At 51.5% G+C, this 20,714-nt stretch overlaps 1 protein-coding gene across 2 annotated transcripts in view; it reads right to left on the bottom strand.

Annotated features, from left to right (window-relative positions):
• Positions 1–2,652: 2,652 nt before the first annotated feature.
• Positions 2,653–20,714, bottom strand: part of LOC144610422 (cell division cycle and apoptosis regulator protein 1-like) — a 39,008-nt gene continuing 20,946 nt past the window's right edge. For both annotated transcript variants that reach the window (XM_078429083.1, XM_078429084.1), the window contains 11 exons: positions 15,710–15,793; positions 13,018–13,212; positions 11,589–11,780; positions 9,607–9,921; positions 8,942–9,053; positions 8,442–8,515; positions 6,998–7,150; positions 5,613–5,739; positions 4,601–4,792; positions 3,937–4,142; positions 2,653–3,249 (listed from right to left, as the gene is read on the bottom strand). In XM_078429083.1, coding sequence (XP_078285209.1) covers positions 3,220–3,249; positions 3,937–4,142; positions 4,601–4,792; positions 5,613–5,739; positions 6,998–7,150; positions 8,442–8,515; positions 8,942–9,053; positions 9,607–9,921; positions 11,589–11,780; positions 13,018–13,212; positions 15,710–15,793 — 1,680 coding nt within the window. In that variant the 3' untranslated portion in view covers positions 2,653–3,219. The remainder of the gene's footprint in view (positions 3,250–3,936; positions 4,143–4,600; positions 4,793–5,612; positions 5,740–6,997; positions 7,151–8,441; positions 8,516–8,941; positions 9,054–9,606; positions 9,922–11,588; positions 11,781–13,017; positions 13,213–15,709; positions 15,794–20,714) is intronic.

Genomic DNA, 20,714 nt, shown 5'->3' with positions numbered 1-20,714 from the left:
TAAGGGTCATGGTCTGAAATAAGGAATTACTTCTTTAAGACGGGCCCATAGCAGAGTCCACGTGGTGGGGCTGGAAGTGCCCTGAGCTGATTCTGCTACCACCACCATCGATTGTACAAGTGATGGCTCCCACTGACTGTCGCCGGAAGCCTGCGCCCTTTTCAGGACGGACGATGACAGTGATGTAACATTTGAAACATGGACGATGGACACGGAAGACTTCCATAAGACAGGAATGAGTGATTTTTTTCTCTCAGAGGATCCTGGATCAGTAGAGCTCACTCTCCTCAAGGGCCTAAAGGAGACAGAATCCTAATATATCTAAGGCGGAGGTTGCTCGAAACTTGAAATGCCTGTGTGTGTGTACATTATTGTGTCTGTCTGTGCATCGTATGTGTGGGTGTGTGTCTGCCTGAAGAGGGGTCCCAACCTGAAATGTCGTCTATCCATGTTCTCCAGAGATGCTGCATGACTCACTTAAACATAAAACATAGAAAATAGGTGCAGGAGTAGGCCATTCGGCCCTTCGAGCCTGCACCGCCATTCAATATGATCATGGCTGATTATCCAGCTCAGTAACCTGTACCTGCCTTCTCTCCATACCCCCTGATCCCTTTAGCCACAAGGGCCACATCTAACTCCCTCTTAAATATAGCCAATGAACTGGCCTCAACTACCTTCTGTGGCAGAGAATTCCACAGACTCACCACTCTGTGTGAAGAAATGTTTTCTCATCTCGGTCCTTAAAAGACTTCCCCCTTATCCTTAAGCTGTGACCCCTGGTTCTGGACTTCCCCAACATCGGGAACAATCTTCCCGTATCTAGCCTCTCCAATCCCTTAAGAATTTTATATGTTTCAATAAGACCCCCCCTCAATCTTCTAAATTCCAGCGAGTATAAGCCTAGTCTATCCAGTCTTTCTTCATATGAAAGTCCTGCCATCCCAGGGATCAATCTGGTGAACCTTCTCTGTACTCCCTCTAAGGCTAGAATGTCTTTCCTCAGATTAGGAGACCAAAACTGTACACAATACTCCAGGTGCGGTCTCACCAGCCCTGTACAACTGCAGCAGAACCTCCCTGCTCCTATACTCAAATCCTCTTGCTATGAATGCCAACATACTTCTGCAGTTATTTGTTTCTAATATTTACAAAACGATAATACCGTACTCAGTTAAAGCAATCGACAATGAGACAGCATTCGAGGGTTTACTGCATGTGTTCTGGGCACCATGTTATAAGAAAGATGTTGTCAAGCTGGAAAGGGTACAGAGAAGATTTACGAGGATGTGGCCAGGACTCGAGGGTGTGAGCTACAGGGAGAGGTTGGGTAGGCTGGGTCTCTATTCCTTGGAGCACAGGAGGATGAGGGGTGATCTTATAGAGGTGTACAAAATCATGAGAGAAATAGATCAGGTAGATGCACAGAGTCTCTTGCCCAGAGTAGGGGAATCGGGGACCAGAGGACATAGGTTTAAGGTGAAGGGGAAAAGATTTAATAGGAATCTGAGGGGTAACATTTTCACACAAAGGGGAGGGAGGTGAGTGTGGAACAAGATGCTAGAGGCGGTAATTGAGGCAGGGACTATCCCGACATTTAAGAAAGAGTTACAGGTACATTGATAGGATAGGTTTGGAGGGATATGGACCAAATGTGGGCAGGTGGGACTAGTGTAGCTGGGACATGTTGGCAGGTGTGGGCAAGTTGGGCCAAAGAGCCTGTTTCAACACTGTATCATTCTACGACTATCACGCCTCAACCCAAAGTCACGCATTCCTTCTCTCCAGAGATGCCACATGTCCCGCTGAGTTACTCCAGCGTTTTGTGCCCATCTTTGGCATAAGCCAGCATCTGCAGATCCTTCCTACACAAGTGTTGTGTGTAGACGGATACGTTGCCACAGTAACCCTGAGATTACTCAGGTCCGATGTGCTTGCCAGCTGTTATGTCGCTGGGACTGTGGCTGATGCCGTATAATCTGCTGCTAAAACACACACACACACACACAAAGTGCTGGAGTAACTCAGCGGGTCAGGCAGCATCTGTGGAGAAAATGGATAGGTGATGTTTCACAGAGTGCTGGAGTAACTCAGCGGGTCAGGCAGCATCTGTGGAGAACATGGATAGGTGACGTTTCACAGAGTGCTGGAGTAACTCAGCGGGTCAGGCAGCATCTGTGGAGAACATGGATAGGTGACGTTTCACAGAGTGCTGGAGTAACTCAGCGGGTCAGGCAGCATCTGTGGAGAACATGGATAGGTGACGTTTCACAGAGTGCTGGAGTAACTCAGCGGGTCAGGCAGCATCTGTGGAGAACATGGATAGGTGACGTTTCACAGAGTGCTGGAGTAACTCAGCGGGTCAGGCAGCATCTGTGGAGAACATGGATAGGCGACGTTTTGGACCAATACCTTTAGACTTCATGAAGACTCCAATCCACGATGGTGATGGTTCACAGCGCCACCGCCGCTCGCTTCCGGCCACGAGATCGCGTGTATTACAATGCATTTCGACTTACAATACTTACAATACTCTCGGTTTGCGATGGGTTTCTCAGAAGCTGAGGAGCGCCTGTATTCTAAGAGTGCTTACATTGTTCTCAGTCGTAACATCAACAACACGACCATGAATAAAAGACACGAGACACACTGTTTAAGTTTTAAAAATGGTGAAGAACCTTTATACTGTAAACAGTGACATCCTGACAGAAAGGGGGTTGGTCAAGGGTCCAGAGGGAAGGCATCTAAAGGGGAGGGGAGAGGGAGATCCATTGCCACAGAGCTCAATGCTGGGGAGAAACGGGACAGGGCTTACACCCTGTGAATGATCCCACGCCCGGCGGTAGCCTGTGCAAGGAACGCTGCACTGGAGACAGAGGGGGAGGAACGAGGCTTGTTGGGGCTGGAGACGGGCCTGGAGGTGCCTTCGCTCAGACAGGAGCACTAACAACGGGGGGTGGGTGGGGGGGGAGGAATGGGGGAGCGAGCTGGCCCCACTGAGGAGGGGGACACCAATACACACATCCATCTCTGCCCCTCATCCTGCACAGGCCGATGGAGAAATCAAACAGCACACTTCGATAAACTTGCAGGTTGGACACTTGGTGGTGGTTAGGACTTTAATAAGATAAGGAAAGCAAGGGTCACGCAGGTCACTACATGTGGGAGGTGAGTGGATTCGATCAGGGACTCTCCTTCCTCTCGATCACCGGCACCTCCTCACTTGTCCTTCTCTGTCAGAGCATTATTCTGCAACACAAGCACGACGCGCACTGGTTACACCCCACACATCACATTGCTGCCTCAGTGCTGAGATACAAGGCACCCACACATCAGAGACCCCCCCCCAACCCACCCACCTCTCCCCCCCAACCCACCACCTCTCCCCCTCCACACCCACCACTCCTCCCCACCCACACACCCACCACTCTCCACCCACCACTCCTCCCCAGTCACTTCTCCCCCTCCACCACCCACCACTCCCCCCCCCAAGACACCTCTCCCCCCCACCCCACCCCCCAACCTCTCCTCCACCACCCACCACTCCCCCCCCCAAGACACCTCTCCCCACCACCCCACCCTCCACACACCTCTCCCCACCACCCCGCCCTCCACACACCTCTCCCCACCACCCCGCCCTCCACACACCTCTCCCCACTCCACCCCCAGGGGCAGACCCACACAAATGCCTGGTCAGAGAGACCTGGTGTTGCAGAGTCCCCACACCACACAGACATGCATGCGTGCACACACACTGCCACTCGCACAGTGGACCGCCACGCACACACAGGGAATGGAGACGGGGTGGCTGTGGCTGGGAGAGGGAGATGAGCAGTGAGGGGAGAGGGTGGCGCTGGGGGAAGAGTGGTGAGGGGGCGAGAGAGCGCAGTGAGGGGGGAGGGGTTGGTGTGATGTGGGGTTGCCGGGGGAGTCTACCTTCTTGATGATGCGTTGGATCTCCTCCAGCATGGAGTTGAGGTTCCTGGTGTTATCCTGGAGCCGCAGCTCGTAGAAGATCTTCAGCTTCTCGGCGGCTTTGACCCGGTCCTCCAGCTCAGTCACCTGCTTCTGCATGTCCTCCATCTTGCAGTTCAGGGACTTGTTCACCGCATCATTGGAGGAAACCTTCCCCACTGCTTCAGCTGCAGGGGAGAGAGCGGGGCAAACGCGTCAGCCCCAGCGGCCCCACAGCCAGGCGGCCGGCACTAGACCACAGGCTCCTCACCACCCGGCCCTCAGTGCCCCACACACAGCCAGCTGGCACTGGACCACAGGCTCCTCACCACCCTTCCCTCAGTGCCCCACACACAGCCAGCTGGCACTGGACCACAGGCTCCTCACCACCCTGCCCTCAGCGCCCCTGCACAACCAGCCGGCCGGCACTAAACCACACCGGGCATTGACCCCTCACCGCCCACAGCTCCCCCCCACACGGCCACCTGCACTCAGAGCTTCGCCGGACACGGGCCTCTCACCACCTTGCCCTCTGGTTAACCCTCAACACATTACCCTCACCCCTCCTGCCCACCCCAGCCTTTGTCCCGACTCCTCACGGTCCCCCTCCCCCCACAGTGCTGACACATGCCCCCCCCCCACCTACCCAGCTGTGTCTCGACGGAGTACAGCTTGTGCTCCATGTCGGCGCGGTTCCTCTCGTCCCGCTCCAGTTTCTGGATCAGGTTGCCCACGTTGACCATGTTGCCGTTGTGTTCGACCAAGCTGCCGTCGGCAGACCGGAGCCGGGCCTTGCTCGCCGCTGCCACCGCCGCGGTGGGCAGCAGGTGGTGGTTCCCTGCAGGAGGAGCAGCGTCATGCCACGGCACGGAGACTGTAGGGGGGTGCAGCGGAGCAGGGACGAGCGAGAGGGAGCTCAGCGAGAAGGGGGAGCTCAGCGAGAGGGAACAGGGAAAGGAGCAAGGGGCAAGGGACGGAGATTGGGTGGCGAGGCGATGCAGGGAGCTTTCCGACAGGAACAAGAGGTGACGGAGGGAGCTCAGTGGGAAGAGGGAGCTCAGCGGGCCAGAGGCGTGGGGAAGTACCGGGAGGGGATGTCAGGAATGGTAAATGCAGGGCTGTAAATAAATCACGAGGTGACCGCGACACTTATCCCCGCCTGCGACAAGGAGCACAGCACAGGTTGTGTGTGGCTGGCCTCAGTGGACAACCAACAGGTTAGTTTAGTTTAGAGATACAGCGCGGAAACAGGCCCTTCGGCCCACCATGTCTTCGCCAACCAGCGATCCCCGCACATTAACACGATCCTACACACTAAGGGACAATTTTACATTCATACCAAGCCAATTAACCTACAAACCTGTACGTCTTTGTGGAGTGCGGGAGGAAACCAAATTTCACGGGGAGAACGTACAAACTCTGCACAGACAGCACCCGTGGTCGGGATGGAACCCGGGCCTCTGGCGCTGTAAGACAGCAGCTCTACCGCTGCACCACTGTGCCGCCCCAGTGGATGCAATGTGTGGGGACGGCCAGCCACGGTTCCTGTTCTACAGTGATCAGCACCGACCCTCGCCCTCGCCCTCCCCTCCCCTCGCCCCCCCCCCCCCCCAGTCACGGGCCGTCACACACCGGGCGGGCCCCCCTCCCACACTTACCCAGCACCATGTCCTGGGGCACCAGGCTCTTGTCCTCCATCTTCTCCAGGTCTCCCTCCCAGCCGTCGGTCAGCGTGCGGTACAGACACATGTTCTGGGAGCACACCTTCCCCAGCAGCTGCCTAATCTGCAACACACCGTGCACACAGCGGGCATTCAGTGTCTGTTCATTCACCGCACATGGACAGAGACACAGTGAACAACTCTGCCTGCAGCCTCGTCACATTGTGCCCCACGCCATTACACGGGCCCCACACCAGTACATGGGCCCCACACCACTACAAGGGCCACACACACCAGTACACAGGCCACACACCATTGCAAGCTCTGCAGTGAGGTGGGTGGGAGATGGAGGAATACATCCTAGTTTATGTACGGTCCGTTCAGCGGTCTGACAGCAGCAGCGAAAAAGCTTCAGTTTAGTTTAGAGATACAACATGTAAATAGGCCCTTCGGCCCTCAGAGTCCGCACTGACCATTGATCACCTATGTTATCCCACTTTCTCATCTCACAGGGGGCAATTTCCAGAGGGCCAATTAACCTAAAAGAACACAGGTGAGAGGGTGTACAGGGCGGGAGCAGAACCCAGCCAGCACCACGTTGTACCTCTAGCATAGGCACGTGAGTGAGGTGAAAGAGGGAAGAGCCGAGCACTTGCGCAAGGTGTACAGCGGGGGCCAATAAAACGGGAATTTACACACAAAATTACCAGTTTCAAGCCTCTTTTCGTGCATTTCAAAGTAAAAACGGACATTACAAAATAATGTGAATATGTCACTGTATACCAATAACATTTTAATTATTTTAATTGATTTAGTTATATAATCTTGCACTTAAATTTAATATTTACTCATTACAGTTCCACCACTGATTTTCTGGCACTCAGGTTCCAGAGCTTTGCTGGTTTATCCAGCCGGCCAGGAAAGTCGCTCGGCGATGGGGATAGATGTGCCGGTTCTAGCTGGGCTGGAGTTCCAGACCCTGGCCGCAGGTTGCAAATTCAACCCACCGATCGGCCATGGAAGTGCCGATGAGGTCGAGATTGGCTGCCTTGCCCAGCCTACGTGCCACATTTTCGGGGAGACTTCCAGGGCGGGGCGATTTCAAGTGAGCTCTCGTAATTTTATCCGGATTTCAATGATTAGCGGCTATTTCTCGCGGAACTCCTAGAGACCTCTCGCGGAACCCTAGTGTTCCGGGGAACCCCGGTTGAGAAACCCTGCTATCCATCGTTCATTTTCTATTTTTTTTCTTTTCTTTTTTTGATTCATCAGTAAACACGATTTTAGCAAAGTGAAAAACGCGGAAATCATGCAAAAAATAATTCAGAAATGCGGGGAAACTTGACACGCCTGCCAGCAACAGCAGCAGCCAGCGTACGTACCTGAGCTCTAGTGATGTGCAGCCCCACGGTGCTGAGGATCAGCTCCAGGTCCTTCTCCATCAGGTAACCGCACAGGTTGCGGTCAAAGTAAGCAAAGGACAGCAGCAGATCCTTGCGCAGGGTCACCATCTGGGAGATATCCCGCTCCGGCGGCTACAGAGACCAAAACAGTTGTTGCTGACCTTTTGACCAGTACGCCAACCCCACTCCCCCCCCTCTCTCGTGATGCTGTGATGTTGGGTGGGTTAGGTGGCTGTGATGTTGGGTGGGTTAGGTGGCTGTGATGTTGGGTGGGTTAGGTGGCTATGATGTTGGGTGGGTTAGGTGGCTATGATGTTGGGTGGGTTAGGTGGCTGTGATGTTGGGTGGGTTAGGTGGCTATGATGTTGGGTGGGTTAGGTGGCTATGATGTTGTTAGGTTAGGTGGCTATGATGTTTGTAGGTTAGGTGGCTATGATGTTGGGTGGGTTAGGTGGCTATGATGTTGTTAGGTTAGGTGGCTGTGATGTTTGTAGGTTAGGTGGCTGTGATGTTGGTGGGTTAGGGGGCTATGATGTTGGGTGGGTTAGGTGGCTGTGATGTTGGGTGGGTTAGGGGGCTATGATGTTGGGTGGGTTAGGGGGCTATGATGTTGGGTGGGTTAGGGGGCTATGATGTTGGGTGGGTTAGGTGGCTGTGATGTTGGGTGGGTTAGGGGGCTATGATGTTGGGTGGGTTAGGGGGCTATGATGTAGGGTGGGTTAGGGGGCTATGATGTTGGGTGGGTTAGGTGGCTGTGATGTTGGGTGGGTTAGGGGGCTATGATGTTGGGTGGGTTAGGTGGCTGTGATGTTGGGTGGGTTAGGGGGCTATGATGTTGGGTGGGTTAGGGGGCTATGATGTTGGGTGGGTTAGGGGGCTATGATGTTGGGTGGGTTAGGTGGCTGTGATGTTGGGTGGGTTAGGGGGCTATGATGTTGGGTGGGTTAGGTGGCTGTGATGTTGGGTGGGTTAGGGGGCTATGATGTTGGGTGGGTTAGGTGGCTGTGATGTTGGGTGGGTTAGGGGGCTATGATGTTGGGTGGGTTAGGTGGCTGTGATGTTGGGTGGGTTAGGGGGCTATGATGTTGGGTGGGTTAGGTGGCTGTGATGTTGGGTGGGTTAGGTGGCTGTGATGTTGGGTAGGTTAGGGGGCTGTGATGTTGGGTAGGTTAGGTGTATTAAATGCATTTTTTACTTATGATCTTTTCGATTTACGATGGGTTTATCGGAACGTGGCCCCACTGTAAGTTGAGGAGCATCTGTAGTTTCACAGTGCTCCCATTGAGGCCAGTGACCCACTCTGATCCTGTACCCCCCCCCCCGACATTGCTTGCCAGACGCTGCTCGCACTCTGAGCCAGGGTCGGCGATGCGGTCGACAAGACCCCACCTGTCAGCCCCTCACTGCACCAGGCCTTCCTTACCGTCTCTTTAGCAGACGCATTCTCAGCCTCATTGCTTTTCTCATTCGCCTTCTTCTCGCCAGCATTGGCGATACCTGTGGAAAACAAAATTGGACACCAAAATTAGACACTGGGAGGCAGCTTAAACGCGTAGACATAAGGAACTGGAATCCTGTGTAGAATACAAAGTGCTGCAGTAACTCAGCGGCTCAGGCAGCATCTCTGGAGAACATGGTGAGGTGACGTTTCGGGTCCTGATCCCAATCATCGCCTGTCCATGTTCTGCAGAGACGTTGCCTGAGCCGCTGAGCTGCCCCATCACTTGTTCTGTGCACAAGATTCCAGCACCTGTAGACTGGCTTCTCCAATGTTATGCCACAGCAAGGACGAATAGTTGCCCAAGGTTTTGGGACGAGCAGCCCTATAAAGAGTGCACATTGCACTGCAGCTGCCTGGGCTGGAACATTGTCCAACAGTTACTGCAGTGTGCTGTGGGATGGTTGGGGACATATTTCCCTCACCAAAATCCTCCTCGTTGTCTTCCAGGAACAGAACATCATCCATCTGGAGGAGGTTGTCATCATCAGCTTCCTTTCCTTTGGTTTCCTTCTCCTTATCTTCTCCCTCATCTGGCTGTGAGCAGTAACAGGAAGATATGTTTAACTACCACACACAGGCACGCGCGTACAGACACACAGAACGCCACACCGCCCAACTTCACCGCGTCAGTACTGTACACAGCTCAGAGTGACAGCAGCGTTCCTGGAAGAGCAAACGCAGACACAAAGTGCAGGAGTGGCGAGCACCCAGAGAGGCGGGCACCCAGAGTGACGAGCACCCAGAGAGTGGCGAGCACCCAGAGAGTGGCGAGCACCTGGAACACATCGCCAGAGAGCGGTGGATGCAGAGTCACACGCGCCGTTTGAAAAATGCCCAAACATTTGCCCGAAGCTAAGGTGGCCGTGGGCCAAGCCCTGGTTCACCGGAACCAGTGACAGCGGCTGGGGGTTAGGGTGGGCCCTGTCACCCTTTCTGAAGAAGGGTCTCGACCCAAAACCTCACCTGTCCCCTTTCTCCAGAGGTGCTGCCTGACCCAGTCACTCCAGCATTTTGTGTCCATCATCAGTGTAAACATGCACCTGCAGTTCCCCCCCTCTCTCCGGATCCCCTCTCCCACGGGCCATACCTTTGTCAGCTCCCATTCCCAGTTTTCATCGTCTTCCTTCGCTGTAGTTTTAGCCAGGGCATCGCTCGACTCCTTCCCCTCCTCTGTGTCCTTCATTTCCACGCTCCCCACTTCCTCCCCCTCGGCTTTCGCTTCTTTCGGCTTCTCCTCCTGCTCCATGTCCTGATCTTTTTGCTCCTGCTCTCCAGTGGCTGCCTTCGGCTTCTCTGGGACCTCCTCTGGTTTCTTCTCTGGGTAGGCCAGCAGGGCACTGTAGAGGGCGTAGCCAAAGTCGCGCTGCAGCATCTCACTGAACAGCTCCGCCAGCCACAGGACCTGAGGGGGGATAAACCACAAACCTGGTCACCAAGCCAACTCACACCACCCAGCGCCAAAGCTTCCTCCGGCTCCCTCCCACACAGGGTTGCCAACTTCCCCACTCCCAAATAAGGGACAAAGGGTGACGTCACCGCCCCGCGCCCCACGTGACCTCACCCAGCCAGCGGGAGCACGTGGCCGCTGGCTGGGTGAGGTCACGTGGGGCGGTGACTTCACCCTTTGTCCTGTACGGGACAAACTAATTCAGCCCAAAATACAGGATGTCCCGCCTAATACGGGACAGTTGGCAACCCTCCTCCCACAGATGTAGGTTAACTGGCACTGTACAATTGCCTATTGTACTAGTGTGTGCAAAGACTGTTTCTACTAGTTGTGTTAGTGTGTATTAGTGGGTACTAGTACATTATTACCTCTTGTACAATTACCCAAGTGTGCAAGGACTTGTTCTAATAGTGCGTTAATGTGTCCTGGTGTATTATTACCTATTGTGCAATTGATCTAGTGTGCAAGGACGTGTTGAGAAAATGGGATAACACAGAAGGGTGCAAGGACTGGTTCTAGTGTGTATTGTCACCTATTGTACAATAGCACTAGTGTGCAAGGACGTGTTTTAGTAGTGTGTTAATGTGTACAAGGGTATTATTACCTATTGTACAATAGCACTAGTGTGCAAGGACGTGTTTTACTAGTGTGTTAATGTGTACAAGTGTATTATTACCTATTGTACAATAGCTCTAGTGTGCAAGGACGTGTTGAGAAAATGGTATAACACAGTAATCGATTGTTGGTGTGGACTCGGTGGACCTGTTTAAAACGCTGCATCTCTAAGTACCTGATTAATGTAGGCGCCAAGAAAAGAACTGCAGATGCTGGTACAAATCGAAGGTATTTATTCACAAAATGCTGGAATAACTCAGCAGGCCAGGCAGCAAGCATCTCAGGAGAGAAGGAATGGGCGACGTTTCGGGTCGAGACCCTTCTTCAGACTGATGTCAGGGGGGAGGGACAAAGGAAGGATATAGGTGGAGACAGGAAGACAGTGGGAGATCTGGGAAGGGGGAGAGAGGGACAGAGGAACTATCTAAAGTTGGAGAAGTCAATGTTCATACCACTGGGCTGCAAGCTGCCCAGGCGAAATATGAGGTGCTGTTCCTCCAATTTCCAGTGGGACTCACTATGGCACTGGAGGACGCCCAAGACAGAAAGGTCAGATTGGGAATGGGAGGGGGAAGTTGAAGTGCTCAGCCACTGGGAGATCAGATTGGTGAATGCGGATTGAGCGCAGGTGTTGAGCGAAGCGATTGCCGAGCCTGCGTTTGGTTTCGCCGATGTAAATAACGCTAACGTCATTGGAAGGCATGGAAATAACATTTCTAAAGCGAACACGCTGGCACGTTGCAGGCTAGATCAGTGCTTAAACTATTTCAGTGTCATTCACCCTTGAGTCTTTATCACAAAATTTCATTCACCCTCGACTAAATCTTCTTATGTTTTTTTTGTGGTAATTTTCGTCTTATTCTCCCTTGTAAGAAAAAATAATCTGAATAGATTAAGTCAGTCACCCCTCTAGTTTCATTCACCCCAAAATAATTTCATTCACCCTGGGGTAAACTATTCACCAGTTTAAGAAGCACTGGGCGAGATGACAATCTACCAACAAGTACCTCGAAGGAATGGCCCTTGGAGTCAATGCGGTAGCTCCTCAGGTTACTCAGTGACAGCACGGCACACCCAAAGTTGCCTCCCATGGCGGCGATGTTGGGGGTCACAAGGATGGCGGGCTCGGCTGGCAGGGGGCAGCGAGGCTCCTCCTTCGGGACAGCCGGGGTTTCTTCAGGCTGCTTCCCCTCGGCATCCTGTAAAGCACAACAGACAATAGTGTAACGCGGAACAGCAGCAACCTACAGTGTAATGCGGAGCAGCAGCCTACAGTGCAACGCCGAACAGCAGACAACAGAGTAACGAGGAGCAGCAGTAACCAGGGGCACGGGATGGAGGTTACTGGGAATGTGTAACGGAGCTACCCATCAGATTGGCCACCATGTCACTGAATGGCGGAGCCCAGTCTACATTTGTACAAGCGGATTGCGTCTGTAGGCAGCGGGTGGAGCCGCAGAGAGCGGGTGCTGGCTGTGTGGGGTTTGTCCTCCTGTGCTTCACAGCCTCTCCTTGGTGCTCCCGCATCCCAAAGACACGCGCATTCGGAGGTTAATTAGCGGCTGTAAATTGCCCCTGGGGTGCTGGTGAGGTATAGAATTTGGGAGAGTTGATGGGAATATGGAGTGGGGGGGGGGGGGAATAATGGGGTTGGTGCAGGATTAATGCAAAATGGTGGCTGATGGTCAGCATGGGCTTGGTGGACTGAAAGGCTGTGTCTGAGCTCTCTCTCTTGGACCCCAAGTGACATGAAATCAGCATGGCCGTCGTGCCGCCAATGCCACCAGTATTTTTGAGAAGCTTTTCCCTTAGACCCCCCCCCCCCACTTCGGTGCCACTGGACCCAGATTTCCCATCAGAATCCTATTTGATTTGAACATCCCTTTTCAATATTTTCTTATCCTTCACAGTTCCAAGAACCATCCCAATTTCTCCAGTCCATTCAAGTCTCATCTCTGGACTTTTACAGTTTTATAGAGATGTAGCGCGGAAACGGGCCCTTCTGCCCACGCCGACCAGCAATCCCTGCATATTAACACTATCCTACACGCACACGGGACAATCTTTACATGGCGGCCGCCATTGGTGGAGCGGGAGCACGTGGCCGCTGGCTGGGTGAGGTCACCCGGGGCGCGGGGCGGTGACGTCACCCGTTGTCCCTTCTTTGGGAGTGAAGAAGTTGGCAACCCTAAACCTGACCCAACTTCAACAAAGCCAAACATCCCCAGTTTCAACTCTTACCCCTTTTCAACACAGAGCCACTTGGAAGACAGTGCCTCAACTCAGTCTTCCGAAAATCAACACAGGTTTGAGTTGAATTCCCCACCTTGCACCTTCCCATTGCATCAGCTTCACAGCTGCAAATCCCTCACTACATCCCATGTATTGTGCCACCCGTAGACTATGATTCGGGTTTGTTGGCCCAAGTGGTCTCACCTGCTTCTGCTCCTCACCAGGACTCTGCTCTGGAGTGGTGGCCGACTCTGCCTCCTTGATTGGAGATTCATCTTTCTCCATCTCTTCTTTAGCCGTCTCCTCTTCCAGCTCCTTCTCCAGCCGACTCACGAGCTGAGCCTTCGTGCCTTTCCAGTTCATATTCCTCGCTTTAAGTTCCCTGCGGAAATCCTCCACCTGGAAAGATAGTGGAGCCCATCACACCTTGGCTTTAATATGCTTGTTTCCGTAGCGACCAGGAAAAACGATTAACCCGGGCTAATTACCTTTTACAACAAGGTATATCTCATACTCCATGCACCCTAATATACCAAGCAGAACACACAGTGCTGAAGGAACTCAGTGGGCCAGGCAGCATCTGTGGAGGGAATGGACAATGTTTCGGGTTGCGACCCTTCTTCAGACTATCCATTCCCTCCATAGATGCTGCCTGACCCACTGAGTTCCTTTAGCACTGGCAGACACACAATGCTGGAGTAACATAGTGGGCCAGGCAGCATCTCGGGAGAGAAGCAATGGGTGATGTTTCGGGTCGACACCCTTCTTCAGACTGAGTTCCTCAGACCTTCAGAGTTCCTTTAGCACTTTGTTGTTTATTCAAGATTGCAGCAGCTGCAGTCTCTCCAAACAACCCAACATGGAGCCATAGCGTGGCCACTGCAGTCGAGGATCTGCTAACATCCATTGTTGTCGTTCCACTCTTTTAAATCTTGATTTCAACTGCAGGACGTTTCAGGTCGAGACCCCTCTTCAGACTGATGTCAGGGGGGGCGGGACAAAGAAAGGATATAGGTGGAGACAGGAACACAGTGGGAGAACTGGGAAGGGGGAGGGGAAGAGAGGGACAGAGGAGCTATCTAAAGTTAGAGAAGTCATGTTCATACCGCTGGGCTGTAAGCTGCCCAACCGAAATATGAGGTGATTTCAACTGCAGCTTTTCTGACGCTAGCAATGCCACCTTCATCCTTTGTCTGTGCGCTGTGGAAGGCCTGATTGTGTTCATGGACAGTCTTTTATTTGACTGTATAGCAGCAGACAAACGTTTTTCACTGTGCTTTTTAAATAAACTAAACTCTTGTGTCGCCCGCTGATTTTTTTTCAATTATATCGGACATGAACTTTATATTGTAGAGTATCACGATACATTAAAAACTCTTTAAAACTAAAGGCGATCCTGACATGCTTTTTACACCATTCACAGAAACATAGAAAATAGGTGCGAGAGGAGGCCATTTGGCCCTTCGAGCCAGCACCACCATTCACTGTGATCATGGCTGATCATCCACAATCAGTAACCTGTGCCTGCCTTCTCCCCATATCCCTTGATTCCACTAGCCCCTCGAGCTCTATCTCACTCTCTTAAATTCATCCAGTGAATTGGCCTCCACTGCCTTTTGTGGCAGAGAATTCCACCAATTCACAACTCTCTGGGTGAAAAAGTTTTCTCTCACCTCAGTTTTAAATGGCCTCCCCTTTATTCTTAGACTGTGGCCCCTGGTTCTGGACTCCCCCAACATTGGGAACATTTTTCCTGCATCTAGCTTGTCCAGTTCTTTCATTATTTTATACGCCTCTATAAGATCCCCTCTCATCCTTCTAAACTCCATTCATGATCTCGGTGCTTTTCACAATGCTTTGGAGCCAACAAGCCTTCTGTCATATGATTGAATGATACTTCATGGTCACCTGTAGAGTGAAGAGCTTAGTTTTGCACACAACCTGGGCAGTACACAGGTATTGCCATGTGTCTGGCACCGACAAAGCTGCAAAACCTTTTTGAACAAAGATTCTGCAGTCAATTTGTGCAGAGCTAGATCCCAGCTAAGATGGGGACCTGCGACGTTGGCGTTCAATTTGGGAACAGCACCTGCTCTACTTCAGGTCTGGTTTCACAGGGATGCTCATCCATTTTGGACGCCGCTGTTTCCACGGATTAGCCGAGAATCGTGAGCTTTACAGTTGGCATTCTGTGCAGATCAGCGCTTCAGTTGTCTGACCAACCCCAACCCTCTGCTCCTTCCTCAGACAGTCTCCGTAATGGTGGCCGGACATGAATGAGTCAGAGTGGGCTATGGTTCCAATAGAGGGTGTGTGCGTGGAGCCAGGGAGCCTGTCCACAGGAAGGGCCCTGGCCCGAAAGGTCGACTGTTTCCTCCACAGATGCTGCCTGACCTGCTGAGTTCCTCCAGCAGTTTTTTTTGCTCCAGACTCCACCATTTGCAGTCTCTTGCAACTCCATTCAGATTTATAACTTGAATTATAACTGTTTTTACAAAATGTTAAATGGTCAGCTCGACATTGATTACCAAATCTACACCAAACCCAAACCTATCAGCAGCAGACCAGGGCATTCGATTCAATTCGAGATCCCAGCGACCAAGACAGATGTGTATAGCAATTCATTCCTCCCTCGCACAATTAAAGCATGGAATAGTCTTCACCCTACTATAGTTACTCAACCAGACGCAACTACATTTAAGGTAGCTCTTCTTCTCCAAGAAGCCCTTCTTGCTTAAGTCCGTACTCCACCACCTCCACTTTAAATTCCATTTGGAATATTTTGGAGGACCAAGAACCAAGAACCTCCGCGTAGGAGAGGTGCATATTAGAGACAGGCACATAGGCAAGCGGTGACCATGAGCAGGTCTCGCCAGCTACAAATAGCAGCTCTTACTTTCATTGACTTCAGATCCAGATTACTCCACTGGGTGGGGGTGGGGGGTGCATCTTCTCCCTGCTCTTCCATCTTCTCTTCAGTCTGTGAGGACAAATAACGTCACGTTAAACTGAGCAGGCTGCAGTGGTGTCAGTCTCGCGATCCAGGTTCCACGGGCAGTCTGTCATTGCATTGAGCGGCCCGCACTGTGCCACTGTCAGCACGCGGGTGGAAACGGCCTGGAACCATCAGTCAGGTGTCCCCAGCCGACACGCTCCTCCCCTGTGAGGGAGGACACATGTAGGCAGGAGGCAATGAAGGGACAAAAAGGGGAAAGGTTAGGAAACACGGAGTTCACACAGCGCAGCAGAACAAAGTAGCGCCCCTGACCCAACCGCCACGCTGTTGTCTGGACTCGGCTCGCCAACTGTCCCGTGTCAGCCGGGACACCCCGTATTTTGGGCTAAATTGGTCTGTCCCGCACGGGACCGCCCTTGTACCGTATTAGTAGGGTTGCCAACTTCCTCACTCCCAAATAAGGGACAAAGGGTGAGGCCCCCGCCCCGCGCCCCACGTGACCTCGCCAAGCCAGTGGCCCTGGCTGGGTGAGGCCCCTGGCTGGGTGAGGTGCCTGGGCAGGGAAGAGCTGCCCAGCCTAATCCCACTCCCACAATACGATGCAGCACCTCAAATGCTGACCCAGGTTCTTTTTAAATGTGACAAGGGGTTTCTGCCTCCACCACCTTTTCAGGCAGTGAGTTGCAGACCCTACTGTCCATCCAGTGAAAGAGAGAGTTCAACTCCTCTAATCCTTCAACGCGCTCCCTTAAATCTACCACCCTACTACCAAGAATCTCTTTCGGGGAATAGGTCCAAACCTTTATAACATTTTAAACATACTTTCAGATGTTAAATCTCCTGTCAGTTTTCAAATAAAACAACCTCCATATAACAAGACTCTCCTCATAAGTAAAATTCTCCAGCCCTGACAACATCCCATTGAATTTTCTAAACGTCCATTTTGCACTTTTACAACCTTCCTGTAACACGGAGATAAAACTCCATCTCGTTGTGGCTTGAGTTTTATACATTTCCAGCATTACCACCTTTCTCGTATTCTATGTCTCAGCTAAGAGATTCTGGGTTTATTTTTTTAAACATCATTTTCCTGCCCTACTATCTCCTGTGAACACATGTTCTTGTAGAGAGCCGTTCTTTTCTGTCCCGGTCTCGTTGTCCCACCATTTAGACAGTTTTACAGCATGGAAACAGGCCCTTCAGCCCAACTCGGCCATGCCGACCAAGTTGCTGAACTGAGACAGTCCCCATTTGCCATCGTGAGGCCCATATATATCCCTCTAAACCTCTCCTATCCACGTACCCGTCCAAATGCCTTTGAAATGCCATAATGGTAGCCACCTCTACCACTCCCTTTGGCAGCTAGTTCCAGACCCTTGTGTGAAAAGGTCACCCCTCGGGTCTGTTACATCTCTCTTCTCTCACCGTAAACCTATGACCTAAAGCCATGCAACCCTGGGAAATAGAGCATGGCCATCTGCCTCATTAAATGCCTTCCAGAAATTCAAGTACAGTATACTTATCACCTCAATCCCCCCCTTTTTAAAAAAAGCTAATATTTAACTGAGTTTTCCAGATTACCACCAATTTCTATGTCACATAGACGGATCCCCAGAACTTTACGCTGCAGCTTTCTCTGGCCAAGTTTTATCATCCGTGTTATGTTAAGCACTTTGTAGGCTGTCGTTTGAAAATCCACATTAGTTTTAGAGGGACAGCGCGGAAACAGGCCCTTTCGGCCCACCGGGTCCGCGCCGTCCAGCGATCCCCGCAAATTAACACTATCCTACACCTACTAGGGACAATTTACATTTACCAAGCCAATTAACCTACATACCTGAACGTCTTTGGAGTGTGGGAGGAAACTGAAGATCTCGGAGAAAACCCACTCAGGTCACGGGGAGAACGTACAAACTCCGTACAGACAGCACCTGTACTCGGGATGGAACCCGGGTCTCCGGCGCTGCATCCGCTGTAAGGCAGCAACTCTACCGCTGCGCCACCATGACTGCCCTATACATCTACTGCACCTCTCTATGTAATGTAGTTAAACGTAAAAGTACTAAAAGTAAGTGCAGTATTAAAAGGGGTAAATATCTCAATCCTTTGGCCTGCCTCTAACTTGCACCATCGTATTCTTTTAACACTACTTGAAGTTCCTTGGTTAGCCATAGCTGGTTCACCTCCTACACTGTACTCAATACTCCTACAGCAGATCTAACATGGCTCGGCACAGACAAAAGCCCCTAAAAACTGCCTCCTTAGTCTTGGGACACAAGCTGGACAAATCCACTAGACTGTCCCATCAAACACTCAGTGGAACCAGATACACATTACAGCACTCTTTAGACTGCTATGAGGCGCTGCCAGCGAGGGTACACATGGGTTAGACACACAGCGTTATCAGCTGCAATGTGCTGCCATCAGCCTACGTCCCGCTCTGCTGCCTCCACACAAGGAAGTTGCCAATTACTCCCAAGACCATTCAGGTGCTGAATCCTCCACGCCCCGACTGGCTCTGAACGGAACAAACTTCCCGGTGTGGAGGCAGGAACACAGATGAGGACACTTCAGTAAACGGTTAAATTAACCAACGGGCCGGTTCGAGCCAGGCCAGGTTGTGCTAGCAGCCAGCAGCAGCGAGACTGTAGGTGGTAACTCCGCTTGTTTCAAGGAAGGCAGCCAACAGCATCAACGTCACCAGGTGTTGAGGTAAGAGAGCAGAGTCCACAGACTTCACAGGTCTGTGCTGATCATTTGGTGAAGTGTTTCACCAAGGCTGTACTAGGGTTCCTCACCTAACAAGTCTCTTTCAGTATTGGGTTTAATGTGGAGCAGCAAGTAGTTTCTGACTGAGCCTGAACCCAGGATAAACAGGAGACTTAATGTGGGGTACATTGTGATGGCTAGCTCTGGACTAATTCCTTGGGACAGATTGTTACTGGATAGAAACTTACCACTGCCTTACACTGAGATACTGTAATGGCTGTACATGGGGGTACCTGATGTAACATTGGATACAGTACAGATGGATAACAGTCTGCCCACTGACAATTCTTGGGAATAGTGCCAGTATTACTTATACATCGTTTAACATTGGTGCAGGGTGATGGTGGGAACAGATCTGTTCCTGTATGACACTAGGACAAAGTACTGGTGACATTGGCTTGTTACTGTATAACACTGAGGTTCAGAGCTGTGTCTAGCTAGGGTAGGAAGTGTACAGCTTTATCGTTGTATAATGTTGGGTTATAGTAATCTTGGGGAAAGCATTTCTAGGGTTATGTCCATCAGTTTTGGATATCAATATACAACTTTGAGTATACCAGCCCGTCTTAGCTCTGTAAGTATCTCAATGAGCCTTAAAACAGCTATAGGGCCTGCTTTTCTTCAGACATGACATGAATTCAGCCAGCAGAAGCTAGACCATCCAAAGGTCCCCCTGCCTGGCAGGTAACAGATCGCCAACCCACGAGATGGACGCCTGCCCTTGCTGCGACTGTTTTACAGGACAGGCTCAGCGGCACTTTAATTCTATAGCTGCTCCAGCATTAAAGCCTCGGGCCTGAAAGGACACACAGTGAAGGGCAGGGATCGCCTAGAGGGAGCTGTCATTGTGGTATAGGTACGTCAAATATGGGAGTGGGAATCACACCAGTACCGGACGGAAACCCGCAGTAGGCATGAGCTACACAAAGGGCAAGGAAGGGCACCCTGAAGCACCAGAATACGGAACACGTGGCAGTTCATGTGAGCCCGTCAGGGGAAGGAACGGCAAACTGTCTGCACAATGCATCATAAACAGTGTTTCAGTTGGGGTGAAAGGATGTCAGAGAATCAGAGTGTAAGTGTTGATGTGTCATCTGTGTGGTCTTGGTCTGTGTGGCCCCATCACACTTCTTTAAAGAGAGATTTTGTTTCCCAGCTCCAGTTCCCCACTTACCTAATCAGGCACAATACCAGTGAGCGAGATTAAGCCAAGCATCATCTCTAAAAGGGACCTAACTGGAAACGTCACCCCCTGCCTGACCTGCTGAGTTCTTCCGCCATTTTGTGTTTTGTTCAAGAGAGAGAGATTAAGCGTTGAATAAACATCCAATTAGCTAATACCATAACTACCTCAGGGGTAACTTGTTACTGTGGTAAAAGTATCACAGGATACTCTTTCATTCCAATGCACAGCAGCGGTGCCACCCATGACAAGGGCAGATTTCACCTCCTAACAAAGATCACCACCCACCCTCTCACCCTGTCACATAGAAAATAGGTGGAGTAGGCCATTTGGCCCTTCGAGCCTGCACCACCATTCAATATGATCATGGCTGATCATCCAACTCAGTATCCCGTACCTGCCTTAGTACATATAGTACATAGTACATATATATACAGCCGGAAACAGGCCTTTTCGGTCCTCCAAGTCCGTGCCGCCCAGTGATCCCCGTACACTATCCTACACCCACTTCCTACACCCACTAGGGACAATTTTTACATTTACCCAGCCAATTAACCTACATACCTGTACGTCTTTGGAGTGTGGGAGGAAACCGAAGATCTCGGAGAAAACCCACGCAGGTCACGGGGAGAACGTACAAACTCCTTACAGTGCAGCACCCGTAGTCAGGATCGAACCTGAGTCTCCGGCGCTACATTCGCTGTAAAGCAGCAACTCTACCGCTGCGCTACCGTGCCTTCTCTCCATACCCCCCGATCCCTTTAGCCACAAGGGCCACATCTAACTCCCTCTTAAATATAGCCAATGAACTGGCCTCAACTACCTTCTGTGGCAGAGAATTCCACAGATTCACCACTCTCTGTGTGAAAAAAAAACGTTCTCATCTCGGTCCTAAAAAACTTCCCCCTTATCCTTAAACTGTGACCCCTTGTTCTGGACTTTCCCGTAACATCGGGAACAATCTTCCTGCATCTAGCCTGTCCAACCCCGTAA

Source organism: Rhinoraja longicauda, chromosome 36 (genome assembly GCF_053455715.1).
Source record: "Rhinoraja longicauda isolate Sanriku21f chromosome 36, sRhiLon1.1, whole genome shotgun sequence".
NCBI lineage: Eukaryota > Metazoa > Chordata > Chondrichthyes > Rajiformes > Arhynchobatidae > Rhinoraja > Rhinoraja longicauda.
The sequence above is the reverse complement of the archived record's forward strand: the minus strand, read 5'-3'. Positions and strand labels throughout refer to the sequence as shown.